Raw genomic sequence first — 24571 nt, forward strand, 5'->3', positions numbered from 1 at the left:
CTCTGGACTCTGTTGAGTACGACCTTGAACAAGTCACTTCAATCTTGCAAGGTCAGTGTTTCTCCATATGCAAAAAGAAGAGACTTAAGGGTGTGCTATGAAATATAAGAATCCTCCAAGTTTTAAACAAGTGCATTCTCAGTGTTTTGGGCATACTTGGAAAAAAACAGCTTGCACCAAGTACTAAGAACCTCACCATCAGGAAGAAGAAAATTTTCAGGAACTGTCTAAGTTAGAGACTACTTAAAATCAAACTTATCAATGACAGGTATCTGATCATGATAGAGAAAAGCTACAGTTCTAAGATATGATCAGGACATGTTACCGATGTACATATAGAGGAATTATTCATTGCATACAAATTATAGGGTTGTGGTGATTTTGTTTTGTGAGAGTTCTCAAGTTTACCAATTTCATAAATGAAAACTTGGTAAAGATTGCATAAAATTGCATAAAGATGCAATTTGGTGGACAACACGTCTTCACCTCAATTTGTGAAGAGAACCTGGGTTGTAATAAGAGCCATGAAAAATGGTAAGGTCAACTCAGACATGGTGGTGCACACCTGTAGTCTCAGCTACTAGGGAGGCTGAGGTGGGTGAATCACTTGAGCCCAGGAGTTCAAGGCGAGCCTGGGCAACAGAGTGATCCGGTCTTTAAAAAAAAAAAAATGTAAAGATACATGTAACTTACCCTGGAGTTTATCTTATGTGATACAACGCTAAAGTTGTTGCTAAATTTTGTTATTTTGTTACAGCATTTGCGCACTGATGCCCTGTTATAGAAACTGAAAACCATATTAGGTTAAACACGACTTTTGAGAGGCTGGCAGACAGATTCCAAAATAAAATGAAGTTCTAATTTAGAATGGTTGTACTCTCTATCTTTACTAAGGTGTCCTGAGATGTCTATACACTCTGAAAAGATGCTGTTAGTCACATAAGTGGACATACATTTATGGAGGGCAAGATTGCAACTGTCACCCAAACAGCTACTATAGAATGAGTACAGTAAAGCCAGGGTAAAGGTTACCCATAGTGCTTATTATGTTGTTGGAAACTGCTTGTTAATTTGTCTTCCTGGTCGCTAGTCTGCAAGTTCCATGAGGACAGTGACAATATGTGCCTGGTTCATTGCTGGATCCCTGACATACAGTATGCACCCAATAAATATTTGACTGATTGAATACAGAGACACCATAATTCAAAGTCTAGTCATGAGCTTTAGAAATGTAAGTTCTCGTGTCATCTATTCATCTAAAGATGACTGGGATCTACTAATTACATTCACAAGGACCTGATCCAATAAACAAAGGTCCTAAGTGGGAGATATTAACTGGAATAACAATTGATGTTTGTCATCTGAATATAGCATCTTTTACTGGTCAACTAGGTGATTAAACGTTAGAACAGAGGGTATTTTGTGAGATGAGCATTAAAGTATAAGCAGTAGAAGATTTTAGAGAAAACATTGTTAAGTTACAGTTGACTGATCCTTACTCTGTTTAAAGGATCTCCGTTTAAAGAACAGATAATCTTTTACAATCAAATCACCATCTTAAATCAGTACCAATCAATTTTTTACAAGCCAGCCATTTTTCCTTTTTCAATATTCTGCATCAGTTACATCAGAATTCCACTCTTTTTTTTTTTTTCTTGAGATGAAGTTTCACTCTTGTCCCCCAGGCTGGAGTGCAATGGCACAATCTCAGTTCACTGCAACCTCTGCTTCCCAGGTTCAAGTGATTCTCCTGCCTCAGCCTCCCCATTACAGGCACGCACCACCACTCCCGGCTAATTTTTGTATTTTTAGTAGAAACAGGGTTTCGCCATGTTGGCCAGGCTGGTCTCGAACTCCTGACCTCACCTCAGGTGATTCACCTGCCTCAGCCTCCCAAAGTGCTTATAGGCATGAGCCAATGCACCTGGCCTAGCAATTCCACTCTTAAAGTATTACTCTGTGTTATAATTTAAAACAATAAATTTTCTCTTTTTGCTACTTACATTTTAATTTGTAGAATTCCAAATGTGATTTTAGAGTTACTTTAAACTCAGTACCTACAAGTTTACAGTTTGGGGGAAATGTCTGTAAACTGTTAATTCCATATTTTGTAAATCCTTATTTATGCTCTATGTGTTCAATAATGCTTCCTTACCTGATCCCCAAATAATGGGGTCTTAGCTTTATCTTTTGGGTTTATAGCCCTGTACCTACCTAGTACTACAGGAGAAATAGGAAGGCAGCCAAAAGGAATACCTTAGGGCATTGATTTCAAACCTTATTTTGGTACAGACCACTAAGAGAACTTAATGAAAGCTTCCATGACCTTATTCCTAAAAACATGCATTTACAAACAAATGTTGATATACTTTTTTGGTTATTACTAGATCCCCTAAATCTTGATCATAGGTCCCAGGATAAGTATTCTTGCCTTAAGGGAATAACTACACACAATTTCAGATAATGTAGCTTAGTACTGGTTTGACATTAATTTGGAATCATGCCATCAGACTGACAAGATGCCAAAGGTGAAGCCATCAACCAAAGAATGGCTGAACCTATAAAAGTTAAAATTGTTTAAAAAAATTAAAACCAATCAACCAACTGTTGGGAGAAGCTGAAGCAGGGCTTGCATGTCTGACATAATGTAAAAGAGTCTTGGAACATGTCCAGGGTCCAGGGTCTAAAACCCCTCATGGCCTTGGGAACACCAAGCTCTGTGCTAAAGGGCAGAAGCCTGCCCTGCTGCACCATAATCTAAGCCCAGGGCATAAAACCCCTCATGGCTTGAATGGAATCCAGGGCTCAGGGCGTGGCCTCTGGAATGTGTCTAGACTTGCTGGCTCCTTGCTTCTAGCACTCCTAGGCTCATAGATCTATTGTATCTTAAACTAGAACATGTTTCCCATTATCTCAAGTAGCAGAACATGTTCCATATGCTTCAAAGAAAATGCTAAACCATCACAGCTGTAGATCACGCGCTTGCTACACTGCTTTCTTTCAACCCCCACATCCTCACCACCTGCTTCTTTGTTTGATCACCAATAAATAGTGCGGGCTTCCAGAGCTCGGGGCCTTCGCAGCCTCCATACTAGCATTGGCCCCCGGACCCACTTTATGCACTCTTAAACTTGTCTTTTCTCATTCCTTTGACTCCACTGGACTTTGTCACCTCCACATTGGGCCTGGCCATCCCAACAACCAACCAACCAATAAAGAGTGACTGAAGACCTAAACCAAAAGTTCTTCTTTAGCATAAACTATAGGTTGTAAAGCTATCATGTTAGCCATATACATCTACATTACAGCAATCAATCCTGGCCTCTTTATTTTTTTTATTTTTATTTTTTTGAGAGAGGCTTGTCTCACTTTGTCATCCAGGCTGGAGTGTGGTGACACAATCACAGCTCACTGCAGCCTTGACTTCCCCAGCTCAAGTGATCCTCCTGTCCCCGCCTCCCAAGTAGTTGGGACTACAACCATGTGCCACCATGCTCAGCTAATTTTTTTTTTTTTTGAGACAGGGTCTCACTTTGTCACCCAGATGGGAGTGCAGTGGCATGATCTCGGCTCACTGCAGCCTACACCTCCCAGGCTCAAGCGATCCTCCTGCCTTAGCCCCACAAGCCTCCTGCCTTAGCCCCACAAGTAGCTGGGACTATAGGCATGCACCACCATGCCTGGCTAATTTTTATTTTTGTAGAGATGGGGTCTCATTATGTTGCCCAGGCTGGTCTTGAACTCCTGGACTCAAGTGATCTTCCTGTCTCAGCCGCCCAAAGTGCTGGTATTACAGGTATGAGCCACCATGCCTGGCCAATCCTGGCATCTTTAAATGCAATACATGACATAATGTTAGTAGCAACAGTAGTAACAACAACTAATGTTTATTAAGCATTTATTACCTGTGAAGCACTGTTCTAAGTGCCTTATAGGAATTCATTTAATCTTTACTGCTACCCTAAGAAATATTGTATTTTCCTCATTTTAAAGACAGGAAAACAGAAGCTTTCTAACTACACATATTGGAGTCAGGCCTAACAAATCCACGATAGACTGTGCTAGTAACAACATGTTTCCCTGGACACAATTTGACCTAATAGTTGATTTATTAAAATCTATGTGATAATAAATCAGAATAAAATAGGGTCCATTAATGTTTGCTAGAAGAATAGTATGTTGACTAATAAATTGCCTGGGAAGGGCTTTGATCATTTTAGAAGAAACACACCCCAAAACCCAAAAATGTCTGTACTTTTTCCAAATATGTACAACTACTGATCATCTACAATTTAAAGGGATAACATCAATACCGACATTCTTAGACTATGACATTCCCTCTTAAAAACTTGCATTTTTGGACTCACTTCAAAATGCTTAAGGTACTCTTCACAAAAGACGTGAGTTGAGGCAACCGCTGGGAATGCCTGAAGATATTGCCACCCTTTCATTTAAGAGGCTTGCTCCTTGCCAGGGATCTGAAATGACTTCACCACACACATTTAGCAAACTGAATCCCCTCAAGCTTGTGGGAACTAAGCCCCCAGGCAGAGAATTAGGGTGTGGTGAACTTACTGACATTTTTTTTTAACCTGCACAAGCACAGTCCTGGCTGGAATTAGCCTCAGACTTTTCAAACACTCTTTCAATAAAAGCCGCAATTTATACTCCACCCTCCTATTTCTCAGAGCACTTCAGAGACTGGAGTGTCACTGAGGCTGGAGAAAGACAGGAACATTCTGGACATTATTCTAAAATGTTAATCTCCCATGCAATTGAAAATCCACAAGTAGCTAGGCTGCCAGCTGAGGAACTGCTATTATTCCTAAATGCTACATTGGCAATGTTATATTATTAGAACCTAGCTCACGGCCACATGCACAAGGAGGTCTCATAAAACCGTCACCTGAAAACAATGACAATATTGCATCTAACCAAAGTCAAATTTGCTTACAGTGAGGTCTCTGCACTCTTTGGGGGCTGGAGGAGTCTGACTTTATTGCTTTCTGTAAGGCTTCATCAGCACCTTCCACAGCATCTTCGAGGCCTTCCTCAGAATCATTGGATTTTGATTTTCCTGCTTCATTCACATTGGACTTGTCAAGGTTTTCAGACATTCTCAATTAAGTTTGTTTACTTTCCTACGAAAGAAAAAAACAAAAAAAGAACTAAAAGTATTCTAGCTCTGTCACCAACTAGCAATGTGACTCAGGGCAAATCATTTAATCTCTTTGGGTTTCAGTTTTCTCGTTTGTAGAATAAATGGGCTTGCTAAGATCTTACCCAGCTATAATATTCTACTTCAATGACTAAAAAGATACTTGTAAAATGACATTTGTAATTTATCAGATTTCTGGACCTCAACTAGTAGTTAGTTGGAATATTTTTGTCCTACTCCTGAGTAGCATGTTTCAAGAATACAGGGCCTTAAACTATTAGAAGACACACTCTAAACTGCCTGCTGCTACAGTTTTAATCAGTGATTCAATCTTAAATTCTTTACTTTCATTCCTAACAGCAGATAGGTAAACTCCTTGGAAATAATGCTTTTAATTGGGCTTACAAGTGAATACACTGGGCTAAAGGGTTGATTCCTTGATATTATCGTGTGAATAAGATACCCAGAGATGATAGAAACTAGAATTTTTTTTTTGTTTTTCAGACGGAGTTTTGCTCTTGTTGCCCAGGCTGGAGTGCAATGGGGCAATCTCAGCTAACTGCAGCCTCCATCTGCTAGGTTTAAGCAATTCTCCTGCCTCAGCCTCCCAAGTAGCTAAAATTACAGGTGGGTGCCACCACGCCTAGCTAATTTTTGTTTTGTTTTGTTTTTTTGAGACAGAGTTTCGCTCTTTCATCCAGGCTGGAATGCAGTGGCGCGATCTCAGTTTACTGCAACTTCCACCTTCTGGTTTCAAGTGATTCTCCTGCCTCAGCCTTCTGAGTAGCTGGGATTACAGGCATCCACCACCATGCCTGGTTAATTTTTGTATTTTTAGGAGAGATGGGGCTTCACCATGTTGGCTAGGCTGGTTTCGAACTCCTGACCTCGTGATCCGCCTGCCTTGGCCTCCCAAAGTGCTAGGATTACAGGCGTGAGCCACCGCGCCTGGCCTAATTTTGTATTTTTAGTAGAGATGGGGTTTCACCATGTTGGTCAGGCTGGTCTCGAACTCCTGACCTCAGGTGATACACCTGCCTCGGTCTCCCAAAGTGCTGGGATTACAGCCATGAGCCACTGCGCCCTACAGAAAACAGAATCTTATTAAGTGTTTAAGAGGAATGTGTGGGGCGAATATTTTTATTACCTTCTTGCCAGTAATTAGGAAAAAGATCATGAGTAAGAAGCTGCAAACAACCATAATGCATGCAGTTGGGTGGGCTTTTTATTAGTTGCTGATCAGAATAGCAATAACACTTGACACTGTGCTTTGGGCCAGTTAATAAAAGGTCTGCCTCGGCCTCCCAAAATGCTGGGACTACAGGCATGAGCCACCGTGCCCAGCCTAAAACAGGCCTAAAACAGGCGGATCATGAGGTCAAGAGATCGAGACCATCCTGGCTAACACGCTGAAACCCCGTCTCCACTAAAAATATTAAAAAATTAGCCTGGCATGGTGGTGGCGCCTGTAGTCCCAGAAACTCAGGAGGCTGAAGCAGGAGAATGGCATGAACCCGGGAGGCGGAGCTTGCAGTGAGCCGAGATCGCGCCACTATACTCCAGCCTGGGCGACAGACTGAGACTGTGTCTAAAAAAACAAACAAACAAACAAAAAAACCCTGTTTTAATTACAGTAAAAGTTTTAGTCAATTCCTCCACTCTCCCTTTTCCTAGGGTGCTTCTGGGAGAGAAGACACAATGTTTCTGCATTTGCTGAAAATAGTTAACATTTGTAACATCAGCACTTGAAGATCACAAAACATTTTCATAAACACTAATTAGACTTTCCTACACACATGGAAGGTAATCAAGTGATCAAAAGAAATGTCAACTGATTTAGGGAGTTTGGCAGACTGTGTTCTGCATATTAGAGAGAGGTGAAGAATCACCTGATAGAATTATGTGAAATTTCAGAGAACTCCATTAAATAGAATGAAGTTACTGGAATTGAAATATTCAGGCCTGTTTTTTTTTTTTTTTGAGACAGACTCTTGCACTGTTCCCCAGATTGAAGTGCAGTGGCACCATCTCGGCTCAGCTCACTGCAACCTCTGCCTCCCAGGTTCAAGGGATTCTTCTGCCTCAGCCTCCCCAGTAGCTGGGATTACAGGCGCCCACCACCACGCCTCGCCAATTTTTGTGTTTTCAGTACAGACGGGGTTTCACTATGTTGGCCAGGCTCGTCTTGAACTCCTGACCTCTAGTGATCCGCCCGCCTCAGCCTCCCAAAGTGGTGGGATTATAGGCGTGAGCCACTGCGCCTGGCCCAGGCCTGTATTAATATGAAAGTTGTTTTCATGTATTTCCCCTTTCTAGACCCATCTTAGCTTCCAACACCCCACTGGAGACACCCATCTCCTCTGTATCCTAAATCCTATTAGGGTCAGGAAATGCTCCGAGATCCAAAGGATAACATTACCAGCATATTCTATGAGAAAGGACAAACAAAACGCTTCTAATTTTATCCTCTTCACATGCTGAGAAGGAGCCCAGGAGGGATGAAGTAATTCATTCTGTGCAGTGAGGAGGAAAGGCCGGATTTCTAGGTCTCTAATGCTCAGCTTAGTAAACTAACCCCATCCTTTTAAGATTGAGTTCAAGTCCTGTCTCTTCCCAGGACACTTCCCGGACCTCACCAGTGATTGCACCTTTCTCAACTCCTGCAGGGCTGGCTAGTCGACATTTGGCATTTGTCACTGCCTTAAATTCAATTCAAAGTGTGCTTATTTAAATAGAAAGATGCAAATACATAGTCTAGAGGGGGAGGCAGACAGGCTTACAAGGAGCCATAATGAAACTTAAGTCTTAGTGGCATTATGAAATTGCCCAGGGAATATAGCAGAGGAAGAAACTAACTCTGCCTGGGAGGAGATTGAGAAAACCTTCCCAGAAAAGATGACATTTGAAATGATCTTTAAAAGGAGTAGGATTTCACCTAGTTAAAACATGTCTGGAGGGGGAGAGGAGGTGAAAAGGAGGGCATTTCACTGAGGGCAGAAGCCAAGGCATAAGAAAATGAGAAAAGGAAGTGGCTAGTGATGATGGAAAGATGCGTTGGGGCCAGATGGTAAAAGTGCTAGTTTTTATTTTAAAATTCTCCACCTAGATTTCCAACTTCTTAAGAGCCAGGACCAGTCATATTCCCCACTTATGCTCCATTCGTATATCCCCCAAATAGACACCCACAAGTATCTGTTGATAGAGATGAATCCCTACGTCATCTCTGTGATGTCACTGTATGTGGGAGGGCTGGGCGTTGGTTTCAGACATACCTGGGCCCCAATTCTGGCTCTTTACTAGCTGTGTAACTTCAGTTTCCTCCTCTGTAAAATACAGCTACCTACCTGCTCGGTTTGTGGGGAGATGAAACGAGGGATTGTGCACGGCAGGCCTTCTACAAATGGTAACTCTAATTAAGGGGCTCTAGGATGCGGCCAGGAACCATTTAATTTGCTTATATCGCGCGCATCCATTCAACCCCCACTGTGTCTAAAAAGAGAGCCGAGGGGAGGAGGATCCTCGCACTTGCCAAGAAGACGGTCATCCGTCGGGGCTGCACGCGGGCCTAGGCTGGACAGAAGAGGCTCCCCAGCAGAAAGGGTCTTTCAGCAAAAAAAAACGAAAAAAAAAAAAAGGGGGGGCTCTGTCCCCCAGGTCCGGGAATCCCTTCCTCTGGCACTGAGCTCCACTCGCGCCCGGCGTCCGGATTCCGTTGTAAACAGCTGTTCAGGCCAGCGAGGGAGTGGCAGGGCCGGGAGTAGCGGAGGACGCGGGCGCGCCGAGAGGGCAGCCTCCAGGGGTGAGTTCCACCCGCCCGCGGACCCCGCCTCTTCCTCGCCTGCCCCCGACATCCCGGGATGGGATCCCACGGGAAGAGGCGAAGAGATGCCTGCGACTTGGACCGCGCGCCTCCCAGACGGGCCCAGCCGGCCTCCGCCCCAGCTCCCGCTCTCACCTGCCACGGAGTCGGCGTTCTCCGTCCTGCCGCTCCCGCCGCGAATCAGGCGCGGGCTGGCGCCGCGGCGGAAGCCGGAGGGATGCGCGGCAGGCAGGGGCGGTTCAGCCTCTGCCCCTCCGAGGCCGCATCCCTCGCCGCGCGGCGGGCGGTCCTCCCAGCCCGACTCGGGTGGGCAGCGGTCACAGCGGCGGCTTCTCAGCATCAGGAAGGAGGAGACTGCTCTTGGCCGTGAGGCGCCAGCCCAATATAGGGCAGCGCCATATCTTCGTACGGAAAGGCGGGAGGGTCTTTCCCCTGCTTGCCGAAGGGGTTCAGTAAGCGGTGACTTGCAGCTGGGCGGCGCCGTGTTTCCTCAGGGAGAGGTGGAAAGCGTGGCCGATGACCGCTCAGGGGGCTCCGTGGCCAGTGGCTCCCAGCCAAGAGTCGCCCGCCCCACGCAGTGAGGCGCCATGTTTCCGTACGGAAACGCGAGAGGCGCGGCCGAGTGCCCGCCGATGAGTCTCAGGGGCCGGTGGCTCGAAGCTGGGGATGGCCCGCCCCTAAGGCGCCATGTTTTCATACGGAAAGGCGGAAGGCGCCGCCACATCCCAGCCGGTGGTGGGGGTGATGCGAGGAGAAAGGGAGGCGGAGAAGGCGCGGGTCAGTCAAAAGAAGGAATAAGAAGCAACCGCATCTGAAACCTTCCCCGCCCGTTCTTTGAAATTTAATTTTGCCATCCTCTTTGTAGCTACACAAAGTTTATTCCCCTTCTCTCATTTTCTCAGCTTTAAAAAAAGTTAGTCCGGGCGCAGGGGCTCACGCCTGTAATCCCAGCACTTTGAGAGGCCAAGGAGGGCGGATCACGAGGTCAAGAGATCGAGATCATCCTGGCCAACATGGTGAAACCCCGTCTTTACTAAAAATACGAAAATTAGCTGGGCGTGGTGGCGCGCGCCTGTAGTCCCAGCTACTCGGGAGGCTGAGGCAGGACAATCGCTTGAATCTGGGAGGCGGAGGTTGCAGTGAGCCGAGATCGCGCCACTGCATTCCAGCCTGGAGACAGACTGAGACTCCGTCTCAAAAAAAAAAAAAAAAAAAAAAAAACTACAACAAAGCAGATGGGGTGACATTGGTGCTTTCAAACACTGCTTCTTAATAGATCACATGTGGGTAGTTATTGCTAACGTATTGAAGGCCGAGTGCAATACCAGACCCTCAAACCATTTACTAACTTGCGTATTAAAGTATTTGCTTTAAAAAAGAAAAAGACAAAAACAGAAGTTCTCTGGTGAAGATTCACTTTTTGGAGGAAAAAACACCAAAAACCCTTAAGATGCTCAACTAAATGGAACTGTTAAGATCTACAAAGAATGGCTGGGCACGGTGGCTCACGCCTGTAATCCCAGCACTTTGGGAGGTCGAGGTGGGTGGATCACGAGGTCAGGAGTTCGAGACCAGCCTGGCCAATATGGTGAAACCTCGTCTCTACTAAAAATACAAAAAACTTAGCCGGGCATGGTGGCACATGCCTGTAATCCCAGCTACTTGGGAGGCTGAGGCAGGAGAATTGCTTGAATCCGGGAAGCAGAGGTTTGCAGTGAGCCGGGATCGCGCCACTGCACTCCAGCCTGGATGACAGAGCGAGATTCCGTCTAAAAAAAAAGATCTGCAAAGAAAACATGCAGTTCTTCTGAGTCTAAACTCATACCATAAAGTCTCTAGTGTTTTTCAGTCCTGACTACAACTTGGAATCTCAGGGGCAGGGGTTGGAAAACTATTATCCAAAATTCTGGGGGGTGATGCCAGACAAGTTTTAAAAGCTCTCTGGGGAAGCAGGCTAGAACCACCTCCCTTACCTTCCTTAAAAGATTAATATGGCTGGGCGCAATGGCTCACGCCTGTAATCCTAGCACTTTGGGAGGTCGAGGTGGGCGGATCACCTGAGGTTGGCAGTTCAAGACCAGCCTGGCCAACATGGCAAAACCTCGTCTCTACTAAAAATACAAAAATTAGCTGGGCATGGTGGCAGGCGCCTGTAATCCCAGCTACTGGAGAGGCTGAGGCAGGAGAATCCCTTGAACCCAGGAGGCAGAGGTTGCAGTGAGCGGAGATTGCACCCCTGCACTCCAGCCTGGGAGACAGAGCGAGACTACATCTCAAAAAAAAAAAAAAGTTAATATAACCAATTTTCACTTGGTTAGGAGCAAGTGAATGAGTATACTCAAGTTTCACCTGGAGAGGATACTGCAACAATACCAAAATCACTGATTTAATTTGGGATATTTCACTTGTAATCTCTTAATGTTTTGTACTGTTTCAATATTCAAAAAATATATATAGACACATTCCATTTTGATCTTTGGCTGCAAGAACTGGAAATTCAAATTACATTAAGGTAAAGGGAGTTCACTGCAAGGACATAGGACTTGGAGGAAGAAAGGTGGCAGCCACTCTAGAGATTGGCTACTGCTCCTGTACACACAGGATCCCTCTTGTCACATCTCTGCTTGCTGTAGTCCATTCCACTCTTTATGCTACAGGCAGGTTTCTGTACTTTCTTAATTGATGCTCCTCATAATTTAAATTTACCTATATAGAATTTGATTGGCCAAACTGATTTTTGAACAAAGTTAGTCTCATTAGCCTCCAGGGAAGCTGCCCTTGGATCAGGTGCTCAACCTTGGTCTACTCTGCTAGGATGATGGCAAGACTTACGGTCAGCTAGGCATTAGGCGTCTATGTGGGAATGGGTCCCCAAGAAGGCGTCATGGGTGAATGAATGAGAGCACACAGCAAAAGATAATCAACAGTTCTAGTGACTGAGGAGGGTTGCCCAAGGCTTTCAAGGTAGCACTGGACCTGTAGTTTAAAACCTTGACTATGGTTGCAGTAAACATGATTGATTTTTCTTTTTATTTTATCCTCTTTATAAGGCCTAAGGTAAATTGGTTTTACTAGTATATTTTCCCTGAAATTATCATTCTACTAGAATGTTGCTTCTTCTAGAAGCATGAATGTAACTAAGCAGTTCTGCCTTCCCCTGAAGGTTAGTTGTGGTTGTCAAATAAATATGCTATTCAATTATGTGCAAAATAAAGTTTGCAAATCAGATAGCACACAGTTGCTCTGCCCCACCATGCTGATCTTACCACAGTTCTAGTAGCTTGTTTCTGAAAACTTCCTCTCACATTTAAATCATAAACTTACCTTCTCTTTCCCCTCACTGTAAAGAGAGCTGCCTTCCATTTTTTTTTTTTTTTTTTTTTTTTTTTTTGAGAGGGAGTCTTGCTCTGTCGCCCAGGCTGGAGTGCAATGGCACGATCTCAGCTCACTGCAACCTCCGCCTCCTAGGTTCAAGCAATTCTCCTGCCTCAGCTTCCTGAGTAGCTGAGATTACAGGCACCCGCTACCACGCCCAGCTAATTTTTGTATTTTTGGTAGAGACGGGTTTTCACCATGTTGGTCAGGCTGGTCTCAAACTCCTGACCTCAGATAATCCACCTGCCTCGGCCTCTGAAAGTGCTGGGATTACAGGCGTGAGCCACCACGCCCGCCCTTACATTCTTACCTATCCAAAAAAACTGAGTTATTCCCTGAGTTATTAGAACTGGTATCATAGGTATTTTATAGATATTAGTCCTCAACCTTTATCCACTTAGACTAGCCACTATCAGTTATACCTAAGGGGAGAAAAAAAAACATTACTGACATGCTAACATATTGGTGCCTCATTTCAGTTTTCCCTACCTCTCATTAAAAGTCAGTTAAAAAACAAAATTCAGTATTTAATCTTTTGGCTTTATTATTGTAACGATGAACAACTTCAAACTGTATTATATTGCTTGTCTATTTATCAAATACAGTTGACCCTTGAACAATGTGGGGGTTATGGGCATCAATCCCCCTGCACAATCAAAATTCTACATATAAGTTTGGACTCCTCTAAAACTTATTAGCCTACTGTTGGCCAGAAGTCTTACCAATAACAGTCAATTGACACACATTTCGTATGTTACATTATATATAGTGTTGTTTTTTTTTTTGAGACACGGTCTCTCTTTCACCCAGGCTGAAGTGCAGTGGCATAATCATGGTTCAGTGCAGTTTCAACTTCCCAGGCTCAAATGGATCCTCCCACCTCAACCTCCCAAGGAGCTGTCCCACAGGTGCATGCTACCATGCCTAGCTAATTTCTTTTTTTGGGTAGGGTGTTAGAGACAGGGTCTCTCTACATTGCCCAGGCTGGTCTCAAGCAATCCTCTCGGCTTCCCAAAGTACTGGGATTACCGTTATGAGCCACCGTGTCTGCTCTAAATACTGTATTCCTACCTTAAAGTAAGCTAGAGAAAAGAAAATGTTATTAAGAAAGTCACAAGGAAGAGAATATAGACTATTCAAAGTGAAAGTGGATCATCCTAAAGGTCTTCATCCTTGTCATCTTCACATTGAATAGGTAGAGGAGGAGGAAGGCTGGTCTTGCTGTCTCAGGGATCACAGAAGTGGAGGAGGTGGAAGGGGAGGCAGGACAGGCAAGCACACTTTGTATAACTTTTGTTTTTAAAAATCCAAGTATAAGTGGACCTGCACAGTTCAAACTTGTGGTGTTTAAAGGTCACTTGTCTATCTTCACAGTGCACTCATTCCAAATAATGATTAACTTGGTTAAAAAGGTATTAAAAACTTTAGCTCTAATGCCCAATTTACAAGAACTATAGGATACAAAGGAACATGATAAAGGACAGCCCAGACTTGTCATCAGAAAAATTCAGACTGAGGAAAACTCAAGAACAACTGACCAAGTTTATTTAACAATAGAGACAGACACACAGACAGACAAAAAGACAGAGAGGGGAAAGGTGGAAGGAGAAAGGAGTACTTACATTTTTATTTATTTATTTATTTTTTTGAGACAGAGTCTTGCTCTGTCACCAGGCTGGAGTACAGTGGTGCGATCTCGGCTCACTGCAACCTCTGTCTCCTGGGTTCAAGGGATTCTCCTGCCTCAGCCTCCTGAGTAGCTGGGACTACAGGCACATGCCCCCACACCCAACTAATTTTTGTATTTTTAGTAGAGACGGGATTTCACCATGTTGGCCAGGATGGTCTTGATCTCTTGACCTCGTGATCCACCCATCTCAGCCTCCCAAAGTGCGGGGATTACAGGCGTGAGCCACCGCGCCTGGCCAAACTTAGTTTTTTTTTTTGAGACGGAGTCTCACTCTGTCGCCCAGGCTGGAGTGCAGTGGTGCATCTCAGCTCACTGCAAGCTCTGCCTCCTGGGGTTCACGCCATTCTCCTGCCTCAGCCTCCCGAGTAGCTGGGACTACAGGTGCCTGCTACCACGCCCAGCTAATTTTTTTGTATTTTTTTTTGTAAAGACGGGGTTTCACCATGTTAGCCAGTATGGTCTCGATCTCCTGACCTCGTGATCTGCCCACCTCGGCCTCCCAAAGTGCTAGGATTACAGAACTTACAGATTTTTAAAGAGAGACTAAACACATTAACCAATTGCGATTTATGGACATTATTTGAATCTCTATTTGAATAAACTGTCAAAATCATTTGAGATCATCATAAGATTTCAACACTAACTACAAACCTGATATTAAGGAGTTGTAGGTTTATGTGAATGACAATGGTTTCATGGTTGCTTTTTTTAACGTCCTTTTTGTCATACACACCCACATTTTACAGAGGAAATGATATGATATCTGAAATTTGCTGGGATGAGTGAGGAGTGAGGGAGGGTACAGATTAAACAAGATTGGCCATGAGTTGGCAGTTGGCAGTATTAGTTAATGGGTACAAGCAAGAGTTCGTTACTCTATTGTCTCCACTTTTATGTATGTTTGAAATTTTCCACAATAAGCTTAAAAAATTTTGTTTTCGGAAGCATTAGGACAGTCTGATTTGCTACAACTTAAGGTAATTAGCAAATTCTTTTTATCATAGCCTAAGTTTCTATCTTGCATCTTTAAGGAGTACCTTTCAAAACACAAACCCCACTCCTATTAACATGTAATTATCGTTTTCTTTACTGTTTAATGCTTTCTTATATAAATACTGCAATGTCATATCATCTAAATCTCTATTATGTTCTATAAAGCACTGAGCACAGTAATTATAAATCAACTCACTTAAGTACTTAACAGCAATACACCATATGACTAATAGCTTCTGACACACGAAGTTATACAAAAAAATTTTTATTAAGTACAGTTTCAAATTTAGAGCTTCAATGCTTACAAATGTGATTGGATATTTAGGATACATAATTTATTCTTAAAATACACAACTTATATACAGATATTAAAAACTCAGTCTCCAAAATGCTCAATAAAGATGTCTGGGTGACACTTATAGAACTGACCTAGCAATTTTTTCTTCTCTTTGGCAGAAAGTTTTGAATCCTCATCAATAGTTTTTAGTAAATTCAACAGCTCATCTTTGGTTGTCTTCTCTGTATTGTTGGAATAGTCACGTTGCTCAATTCTCTGGCAATAAATATATCCTTAAAGTTTAAAAGTAAAAAGTTCAGTTAATGACTCAATTCCTCATATTTAACCAGAAAAATCAAGCAATATTCTTGTCTTTATGTTTTTCTTCCCCATTTTGTAATATGCACTGAAGATGGTAAGCACTGCTGACTTTCTAACACTTGTAAAGTTGCTTAGTATGAATAACTCTGAGGAGAATGTTTTAAATTTGGTTGAAATTAAAGTCCAACTACTTATAGCAAAACATTTTCAAAAAACACCTGAAATTTGTCTTTGGAAGATCATGAAAATAATATTTCTCAGATTACCTGCATCTCTATTTGGATCTCTTCCGTTCTGTATGGCCATAAGCTTAACACTTACAATTTTATGTAGAGTTCCAGGAATCTTAAGAAAAAGAAGGGACATGGGACATTATTCAAATGCATTTTAATCTAGTGATCTATTACATAAGCGCAATTTAACTACTTTCACAATTTTACCTTAAAAACATCTTTCTGATGATCCATTAAAAAGAGTACCAGAAGATCTGTTTTGCCTTTGGATAAATTTTTATTGTCAACAATAGCTTTTGAGAATATCCTTTTCACAATCATGCGGTTGTCACTCTATAAAAATAAAACAAAAACAAATATATCCAATAGTATATATTTAAGAGACAAGTTTAATATAAAAGGGAATATTAAATATTAATAGCTATTATACATTTCAGCATACTTGATGCTGAAGATGGAATAATCTAATACTTAACCTATAAGTATTAAGGATATTAAATACAACTAACAGTTAAACAAAAGACTTACTTCTTTCTGTAATTTAAACTCAGAAGGATTTGCTGCAACAGCCATGAAATACAGTAGTCTTCTAAATTCTTCTCTATTTTGGAAATCTAAAAGCTTTAGAAGGAGCTGGGTAGCTTCTAAAGCTATTTCCGTCTTCCCATTCACTTTAGCCAAAAGAAAAAAACTGCTTTTAATTGACCAAATATGACTATATTAAAGGGAACAAAACTCAAGTTACAGTTTGAGTTAAAAAGTGCACTTATTCAAAATTATTTCCAAAAGCAAAAGCAAGACTAGGAATTAACAATGAATGGTGAATACCATAAAGGCAGCTTGTTCTCAAATTGGCAACTAACACCCTAAGTCCCTGTCATATAATATCTTCTGGCATTAAATCTAACTCTTAGCTTTGTGGATAAAATCCCATTCTGCTTTTCATTAATTCAGTATATTTGGGAGTATACCATGTGTACAATACTCATGTATCCAACTCTCCTTGAGAAAAATAGGAGAAATTTTCTGAAACCTCCAATTTGTTTCCAACAAATTATGTGGCTCATTGGTAGAGAAACAAAGCAGAGTCTGCCATTTTGAAGAGACTGAAAGGGGAGTAATGGTGGTGCTGATAACTCTTCTAAAAAAAGAGAATTACTGCTTTATGCTTTAGCTTCCGGTGAATGAGAGCAGCATTATGCTCCTGGGTAACCAGAAGTTTCTGCATAACTTTAGAGCTTGTTAAAGCCTCTTTCCAAATGACCCCTAGAAGTTTTTGAACAAACATACTTTCCATGAATTAATCCAGATCCACTCCCAGCTTGTAGTAGTACTATTTTGGTTCGGTTTGAGAACTAACTTTTTCTTGTTTCCTCCAAAAGATAAACGCTAGTATCCAGTTAGATCTTACTTACCTAAGAGTTCTGCAATTCCATTATGAACATCAGATAAGTGATTTAACAGAGGTTCCCTACTACTGTAATATCTGCCAATGGCATCAAACAGAAGTTCTTTCACTAAGTCTGTTCGGTCTGGTTGCTCAGGAAAGCTTCTGCTTATTTCCACCACCATCTGGTCTGGAAGGTATTCTAAACAGTCAATTGCTGCAGAGAGCCACTCATCTTCCCTATAGGGGAGAGGGGAAGGTTATTTAAAAGGCAAGGGAAGATTATTTAAAAGGCAAAGAGTAACAAATATACACATGGTACCTAATTCAGTAGCTATTTCATGCCATCAGGATAAATTTCTACATGAGCTTAAGAGATATGTGTAGTTCTTTTTAATATATAGCTAGATCACATATCACATTTACAAATTCAGCTTAATGTTTTCCCTTTATTTTTTCCTTTTTCATGAAAACAAACTCTCCACCACAATACAGAGGTGAAAAGAGCATACAAATTCAAACTCTACTTTTGCTCTTCACATTTACGATGGAGACCCAGAAACTCCAAGTTACTTGCTCAGGCCTCAGGCAGGACTAGATCCCAGATCTGAGTTCTGGGCCAGTATTTCTCCAACACAATGTTGCTTACTTCAGAGCTCTGTCTATGATCTATTAGCTCTCCCTTTAGCTAGGACAGAATAGAGGAAGAAACGTTTCAAAATAATTACACATCAGGCCTGGCGCAGTGGCTCACGCCTGTAATCCCAGCACTTTGGGAGGCCGAGGCAGGTGGATCACATGAGGTCAGGAGTTCGAGACCAGCCTGGCCAACATGGTGAAATCCCGTCTCTACTAAAAATGCAAAAATTAGCTGGGTGTGGTGGTGTGCCCCCGTAATCCAAGATACCTGGGAGGCTGAGGTGGGAGAATTGCTTGAACCCAGGAGGCAGAGGCTGCAGTGAGCCGAGATTGCGCCACTGCACTCCAGCCTGGGCAAGAGCGACACCTCATCTCAAAAAACAAACCAACAAAATAATTAAATATCAATTATCATCTACAGTAAAATCCTGCTGGGTAACTTCAGAAAAATGTTACATTTCAAGAAATAAAGTAGCAAACTTTTAATATTCCATTTTTTATATCTATCTATCTATCTGTCTGTCTATCTATCTACAGTTAAAAAGCAATCAATCATGTCCTCTACTGCCATACTGCCATGGACTCAGGACAACTAATTCAGTCAGGTGAGGTATCTCAGGCAGGTCATTTCACCTCTCTTGACATCAGCTTCAACTTTATATGATAAGATGATCTTTAAGGTCACTTCTAGCACAAATTCTGATTTTGTATATAAAAATTACTAATTACAAGGCTGGGTGCAGAGGCTCACACCTGTAATCCCAGCACTTTGGGAGGCCAAGGTGGGCAGATCACAAGGTCGGGAGTTCAAGACCACCCTGGCCAATATGATGAAACCCCATCTCTACTAAAAATACAAAAATCAGCCAGGCATGGTGGCGCGCGCCTGTAGTTCCAGCTACTTGGGAGGCTGAGGCAGAAGAATCGCTTGAACCCGGGAGGCAGAGGTTGCAGGGAGCTGAGATCATGCCACCGCACTCCAGCCTGGGCGACAGAGACTCCGTCTCAGAAAAAAAAAAATTTAGTAATTACACAATGTTTCACATGTTCCTTTAGGTTATAGAAATGTGTTATATCTGCAGAATTCAGTAACACATATGTTGTGATTAACTTTTTCATATAAGGCTTTAAGCTGCCTTTTGGCACTCAACTGTTTATAGTATTAAAAGTTCTTTGGTACATAGAATTAGTGAAGTACTGAAAATGTAATTGTATTCCTTTCAAACATTTTCATCCCCTTAACTAGACTGGAACACTATCTGCTAAGGCAAAATAATAAAAAATTAAGCTAGAAAAATCTGATAACTTATTTTAACTGTCAATTTTTATAGAAGAGCCTCAAAGTTATGAGTAATGCAGAACTCTTCCTTAAGGAAAAAAAAATCTTAATTCCCTCAGCACCTAAAGTTAAGCCTTCAAACCTTAGGATTTATATTCAAGAGAGGAGTAACTGGAATGAGAGAGTTACTTTCATTGTATTTTTTTTTTTTTTTTGAGACAGAGTCTCACTCTGTCACCTAGGCTGGAATGCAGCAGCATGATCTCGGCTCACTGCAACCTCTGCCTCCCAAGTTCAAGTGATTTTCCTGCCTCAGCCTCCCAAGTAGCTGGGATTACGTGCCACAATGCCTGGCTAATTTTTGTATTTTTAGTAGAGTTGGGGTTTACCATGTTGGTCAGGCTGGCCTCGAACTCCTGACCTCAAGTGATCCGCCCACCTTGGCCTCCCAAAGTGCTAGGATTACAGGCATGGGCCACCGCACCTGGCCTTACTGTATTTCTTTAATACAACTAGTTAATTAAATACATATGTAAAAGGCATTCTAGATATGTAATCAAAGGATCTCAATAATCTGTCAAATCTGTTTCTATTCTTCCAGGTCCCTTTGAGGAAATCCTGAGAGTCCAGACAGCTCTACATTTTAACAAAGATAAGAAGCTAAAGCATAATCATTTTTTTTTACTTAATGTGCAAGTTACATGTGAAATAAAAATGAATATGAAAAATGAAACAAATCTTTTTCTAATTTTGACTAATGTAATTTTGTTCTTCACATTCTCAAATACTGATAATATCAACTAACAATGCATATCTGATCCTATAGAAAAAAGAATAGAACAGATTACCTTAAAACCATTATCTCAATCTACCTACAAACACACTCAAATTATTATATGTATTTCCACATACTGAGAGTCACTATAAGCCTTGAGAATCCCTCGATCCAGATAGTTACTGCTGTTGACGATGGTGGACTGCCTCTTAGGTTGAGGAACTTTAGGTACAGCCTCTTGCTGTTTCAGTAAGGAGTCAAGAAGTGGAAGGTCTACAAGTTGTAGTAGACGCCCAATTGTTTCTTCTTGCCACACTTCATTAATAACTACACAGGAAAAATGACAAGGTGAAAAGTAACAATTAATAGTTACTATATGCTCACCATAATATTTTTCTAAGCAGGTCTAAGCTAGTAAATTTGTGGCCAAAAAGAAAGAAAAAGTCAACCTTACGAAGTGCTTTCTTATAACAAAGTAAAACAATCCAAGATTTGTTTAGAGTGTAGGAGAATAGGCTTTGGACAACAGGAATTCTTTTCATTCTTTGTACTGTAAAAAGCAATCTGTCAGAGATAAGAGATCAAGTCATGTAACATGTTAATAAGGACTCTGGAAGAAAGAATGATTCATTCAAGCTAAAAACTTGTTTGAAACTATTGGCTGCAGATTATTCCACTCAGGGTTTCCACAACTGGAATGGGGGAAAGGGTGGAAATTAAAGTCATTAAACTATATTCCATTGCCACAGACAAGGAAGAACCGAAGAATTCTGTTAATGTTTTAATGTAATTTTCAAATTTTATTTGACCTAATAAAATCTTGGGAAAAGAAATATCTGAGAGCATATTTTCAATACAAATCTGCATGCAAAACATCTCAGATCTGAACCTTTGCCAGCTGATCGGACAAAAGTCAGTGTTCAAGAGTTCTAACACTGATCTATTTGTTAAAGATAATAGACTTCTGTTAAAATTGAACATACACAGCTTTAACACATAGTGCACTCTTTCTCTGTACTTTGAATATTTAAAATCTAATAAAGATTAAGATTAAAAAATTTTAAATAACTTTGAAGTTAGTCTTCTACTTCTTACTTTGCTTCAGCCTTAGCTTACCTTGTGGAGACAAGGTTGCAGAGATATTTACATGAGGGGAGTTGGCAGGCTTTAAACTCAGATTTTCCCACAGGTCCTCTAAACTGGCTGATTTGATATCGGATGACTTAAATAATGCATCTGCATACCTAAAATGAATTTATTTCAGAAATGAACATTTACTAAGCCCACAGAAATATTTTAGTATTTGAGAGCTAAGAGTTTTCTACAGAGTTATGCATTTCAGAGCAAAAACACAACAAATCCAAATTCTAAGAGTAGAATAAATTATAAAAACACCTACCTTCTTTCTCAAGCATAAACATATTCTGTTCTCCTTTGAACATTTTCTTAGATTTAACTAATTCAATGACTAAAATCTTAGTCACCAGTTTAAAAATGCGATCAAACATAACTGGACTTCATTATGCGTACTGGGTTTATCAGTTATCTTTGTGGGGCATTCTTTGGTGGACAGTACTTATCGTTTTCTAAATACAGATCTACAGCTCTTTACCTGCAATTCTGAAACCCAAAAAGCTTTGAAAATCAAAGGTTTATTTAGAGCTCATACCATGACAAAACCTGTCCCGAGACTATGATAACTTTAATTTATCCCGGTAGTATATTCTTTTGTTTACCACAGAAATATCATTATGCTTGATTACCAGATGCTGTTCCAGATGCCTCCAGGGATGTTGAACCACATATATGTACAAGATAACTTTTCTAAATGCTCCAAAGTTCCAAATTCCTAAATGCATCCGGTCCCAAGCATTCAGATAAAGTGTGTGGACCTGCATCTGAAAGTTTTGACTGTGCCTTACTTTATCCTCATATTTCCTTTCTACACAAAGAGGTAAATTTTATCATGTTTTAGTTTAGGTCAAAACATGTAAAAATGGGCCAAGTGCAGTGGCTTATGCTTCTAATTCCAACACTTTAGGAGGCCAAGACGAGAGGATCACTTGAGCCCAGGAGTTTCAGACTAGCCTGGTCTCGAACCATAATGGGATTCCGTCTCCACAGGAAAAAAAATAAAATAAAATAAAATAAAATAAAAAAATTTAGCCAGGCATGGTGGTGCATGCCTGTAGTCCCAGCTACTGGGAGGCTAGGATGGGAGGATCACTTGAGCCCAACAGGCAGACAATGCAGTGAGCTGAGATCACACCACTGCACTCCAGTCTGGTGAGAGAGTAAGACCCTGCCTCAAAAAAATACACACACACGAAAATGAATACACTAAAACTCTGACTTTAGGTCAGATCTGAATTATAAGAGCTTCAATTATACCTCTGTGTCACCACTGCACGGTTTAGCTGAGGGTAACAAAGGGGAAAAGGTAAAGTTGGTTTACTTCATGACAAATAGCTGTAAGTTCATTATGCATTATCACCCACATCCATTTCAATCACTGGATTCCACAATTCTGTCTCCCCAGTTTCCCTTTAAATAATTCTTCCTTCTCTCCCACCACAATCTGGGTTTTTCTCTGCCTGCCTTCGCTATCTTCTCATACCAAGTGGTATGGGAACACTTTTTATACTGTAACTATAACCTGAAGCGGGAAAATCAAAGTATGTTGACTGCTTCTGCTAAATATAAAATATGACTAGGAGACACCCAATAAAGTTAACAAAATTTCATCGTACTTTATCAGATTTACCCACAGACCCATATTTTAGCCACATTTACTGCTAAAAATGTAATATAAAGCCAGTAGGCATCTCATAAAAAGGTAGACAAAATCCTGCCAATATTCCCGTGATAATCTAACATTATATACCAACCTGGCAGGTGAATATAGTTTGTTCACTTTGCCTGACTGACTGTCTTGGTTAGGTATTGTGGTGAATCTATAAAGGCTGCAACTACTATCTTCAAATGTAGGTTTTTTGTCTTTTCCAAAGACTTTGGTTGGAACTGCTTCAAATACTTTGTAGTCCATAAGTGCTTGACACACTCTCACCACTTTGGCTCGAGGAATATCTACATCACCAAAATACTTATTCTGAATTAGGTGAGAAAAAATGACATCCACAGCTTCTGAACCAACAAAGCAGTCATTATGTCGTTTTAAACGGTGCCTTCGTTTTTTCACTTCCACTTGTGTTTGAAGAGTGTTTATGATGCTGCTCCATACATACGTGGCTCCAAATGGCTTCTGAGCTACACTGAAACCTAGAAGGAGAAAAATCATAGAGAAACTGGTATTTAGTACCTTGTTCATTTGTAATAAGGTCTAAGCAATCCTTAGGCAAAAATGTAGTGATTTCCAAAGTTATTGATAAGGAGCAATTATGAGGGTAGCTTAATGAAATACTGTTTTAATAGCGATTCATTAAAAAATTTGGTACTTATTATATACCAAACACTGTTCTATATGCTAAGATGCAACAGTAAGCAAAATAAGATTCCTGTTCTCAGGAACTTAAGACTTTGTAGGAAGATAAAGACAATCCATACGTGTTAGATCAGTGCTGAGAAGAAAAATAAAGCTGGATAAGATAAGGAATGCTACTTTAAATGGGATGTCAGGATAGACCTGTGTGATAAGGTTATACCTGAGCAGAAACTCAAGTAAAACCAAGAAGCAAGAAGCAAGCTATGCAGACATCTGGGGAAAGAGCAAATGCCCTGAGGTGGGAGTGTGCTCTGGTAGGATAGGAGGGAGGTCTGCACAGCCAGAGTGGTGTGGGGAGGGAGAGAAGAACAGGAAGTTAGATCAAGGAGGGAGAGGGGCTGGAGTTTGAGACTGGGAGTTAGGAGGACACATCAAGTAGGACCTTGTGGCAGTTACCAGTTATGTACAAGAATTCTATTACATGCCTTATGTAAATTATCTAATCTTCAATAGCAACCTATGAGGTACGTATCATTTCCATTTGAGAGATGGAAAACAGAGTCACAGAGGTTACATGGCACTTCCAGATATTATATTGAAAGAGGTAGTACTGGGACTTGGCTCATGTTTTATATGATTTTGAAGTACCTATGAGTCATACACACACACACACACACACACACACACACACACACACACACACAGTCATGCATCACAAAACAACATTTCTGTCAACGATGGACCACATATAACAGTGGTCCTATACAATTATAATGGAGCTTAAAAATTCCTGTTCCTATCTCTTGCTGTACCTTTTCTATGTTTAGAGACACAAGTACTTATCATTGTGTTACAATTGCTTACAGCATTCAGTATAGCTCTGCAGGTTTGTGGCCTAAGAGCAACAGGCTACACCACATAGCCTAGGTGTGTAGCAGGCTATACCATCAAGGTTTGTGGAACTACACTCTGTGATGTTTGCACAACAATGAAATCACCTGACAATACACATTTCTCAGAACAGATCCCCGTCATTACGCTACGCATGATTGTATACACACACACACATACACACACACACAATCATTGCAGGAATAAACTAATATTTTTAAAGCCTATTATGCAGCCTTATGAGTTAAATACTTTGTATGCAGGGTAAAGTAACAATTTGGTTCCTGCCCT

The 24571-nt window shown here is 41.2% G+C and overlaps 2 protein-coding genes and 1 long non-coding RNA gene across 11 annotated transcripts in view; 1 reads left to right on the forward strand and 2 right to left on the reverse strand.

Annotated features, from left to right (window-relative positions):
- TCP11L1 (t-complex 11 like 1) overlaps nucleotides 1–9480 on the reverse strand; it is a 34165-nt gene extending 24685 nt beyond the window's left edge. The window contains exons 1-2 of one of the 8 annotated variants that reach the window (XM_009246492.4): nucleotides 9114–9480; nucleotides 4955–5141 (exon numbers count right to left, since the gene is read on the reverse strand). In XM_009246492.4, coding sequence (XP_009244767.3) covers nucleotides 4955–5117 — 163 coding nt within the window. In that variant the 5' untranslated portion in view covers nucleotides 5118–5141; nucleotides 9114–9480. Of the gene's footprint in view, nucleotides 1–4367; nucleotides 4385–4954; nucleotides 5142–8502 lie in introns of those variants that run through there. The other 7 variants (XM_063728491.1, XM_009246493.4, XM_054524514.2 and 4 more) reach the window with 7 other exon arrangements.
- On the forward strand, nucleotides 1–19895 carry LOC129048644 (uncharacterized). The gene is made up of 4 exons (XR_008511161.1): nucleotides 1–51; nucleotides 5663–5785; nucleotides 18431–18498; nucleotides 19774–19895. It is a non-coding gene; the product is annotated as an uncharacterized LOC129048644 (long non-coding RNA).
- DEPDC7 (DEP domain containing 7) overlaps nucleotides 15286–24571 on the reverse strand; it is a 17700-nt gene continuing 8414 nt past the window's right edge. Inside the window, exons 2-9 of one of the 2 annotated variants that reach the window (XM_009246491.3) lie at nucleotides 22836–23226; nucleotides 21064–21191; nucleotides 20085–20274; nucleotides 17283–17494; nucleotides 16396–16538; nucleotides 16075–16200; nucleotides 15901–15979; nucleotides 15286–15606 (exon numbers count right to left, since the gene is read on the reverse strand). In XM_009246491.3, coding sequence (XP_009244766.1) covers nucleotides 15413–15606; nucleotides 15901–15979; nucleotides 16075–16200; nucleotides 16396–16538; nucleotides 17283–17494; nucleotides 20085–20274; nucleotides 21064–21191; nucleotides 22836–23226 — 1463 coding nt within the window. In that variant the 3' untranslated portion in view covers nucleotides 15286–15412. 2 annotated transcript variants of the gene reach the window in all.

The sequence above is a fragment of the Pongo abelii genome, chromosome 9 (genome assembly GCF_028885655.2).
Source record: "Pongo abelii isolate AG06213 chromosome 9, NHGRI_mPonAbe1-v2.0_pri, whole genome shotgun sequence".
NCBI classification, from domain to species: Eukaryota; Metazoa; Chordata; class Mammalia; order Primates; family Hominidae; genus Pongo; species Pongo abelii.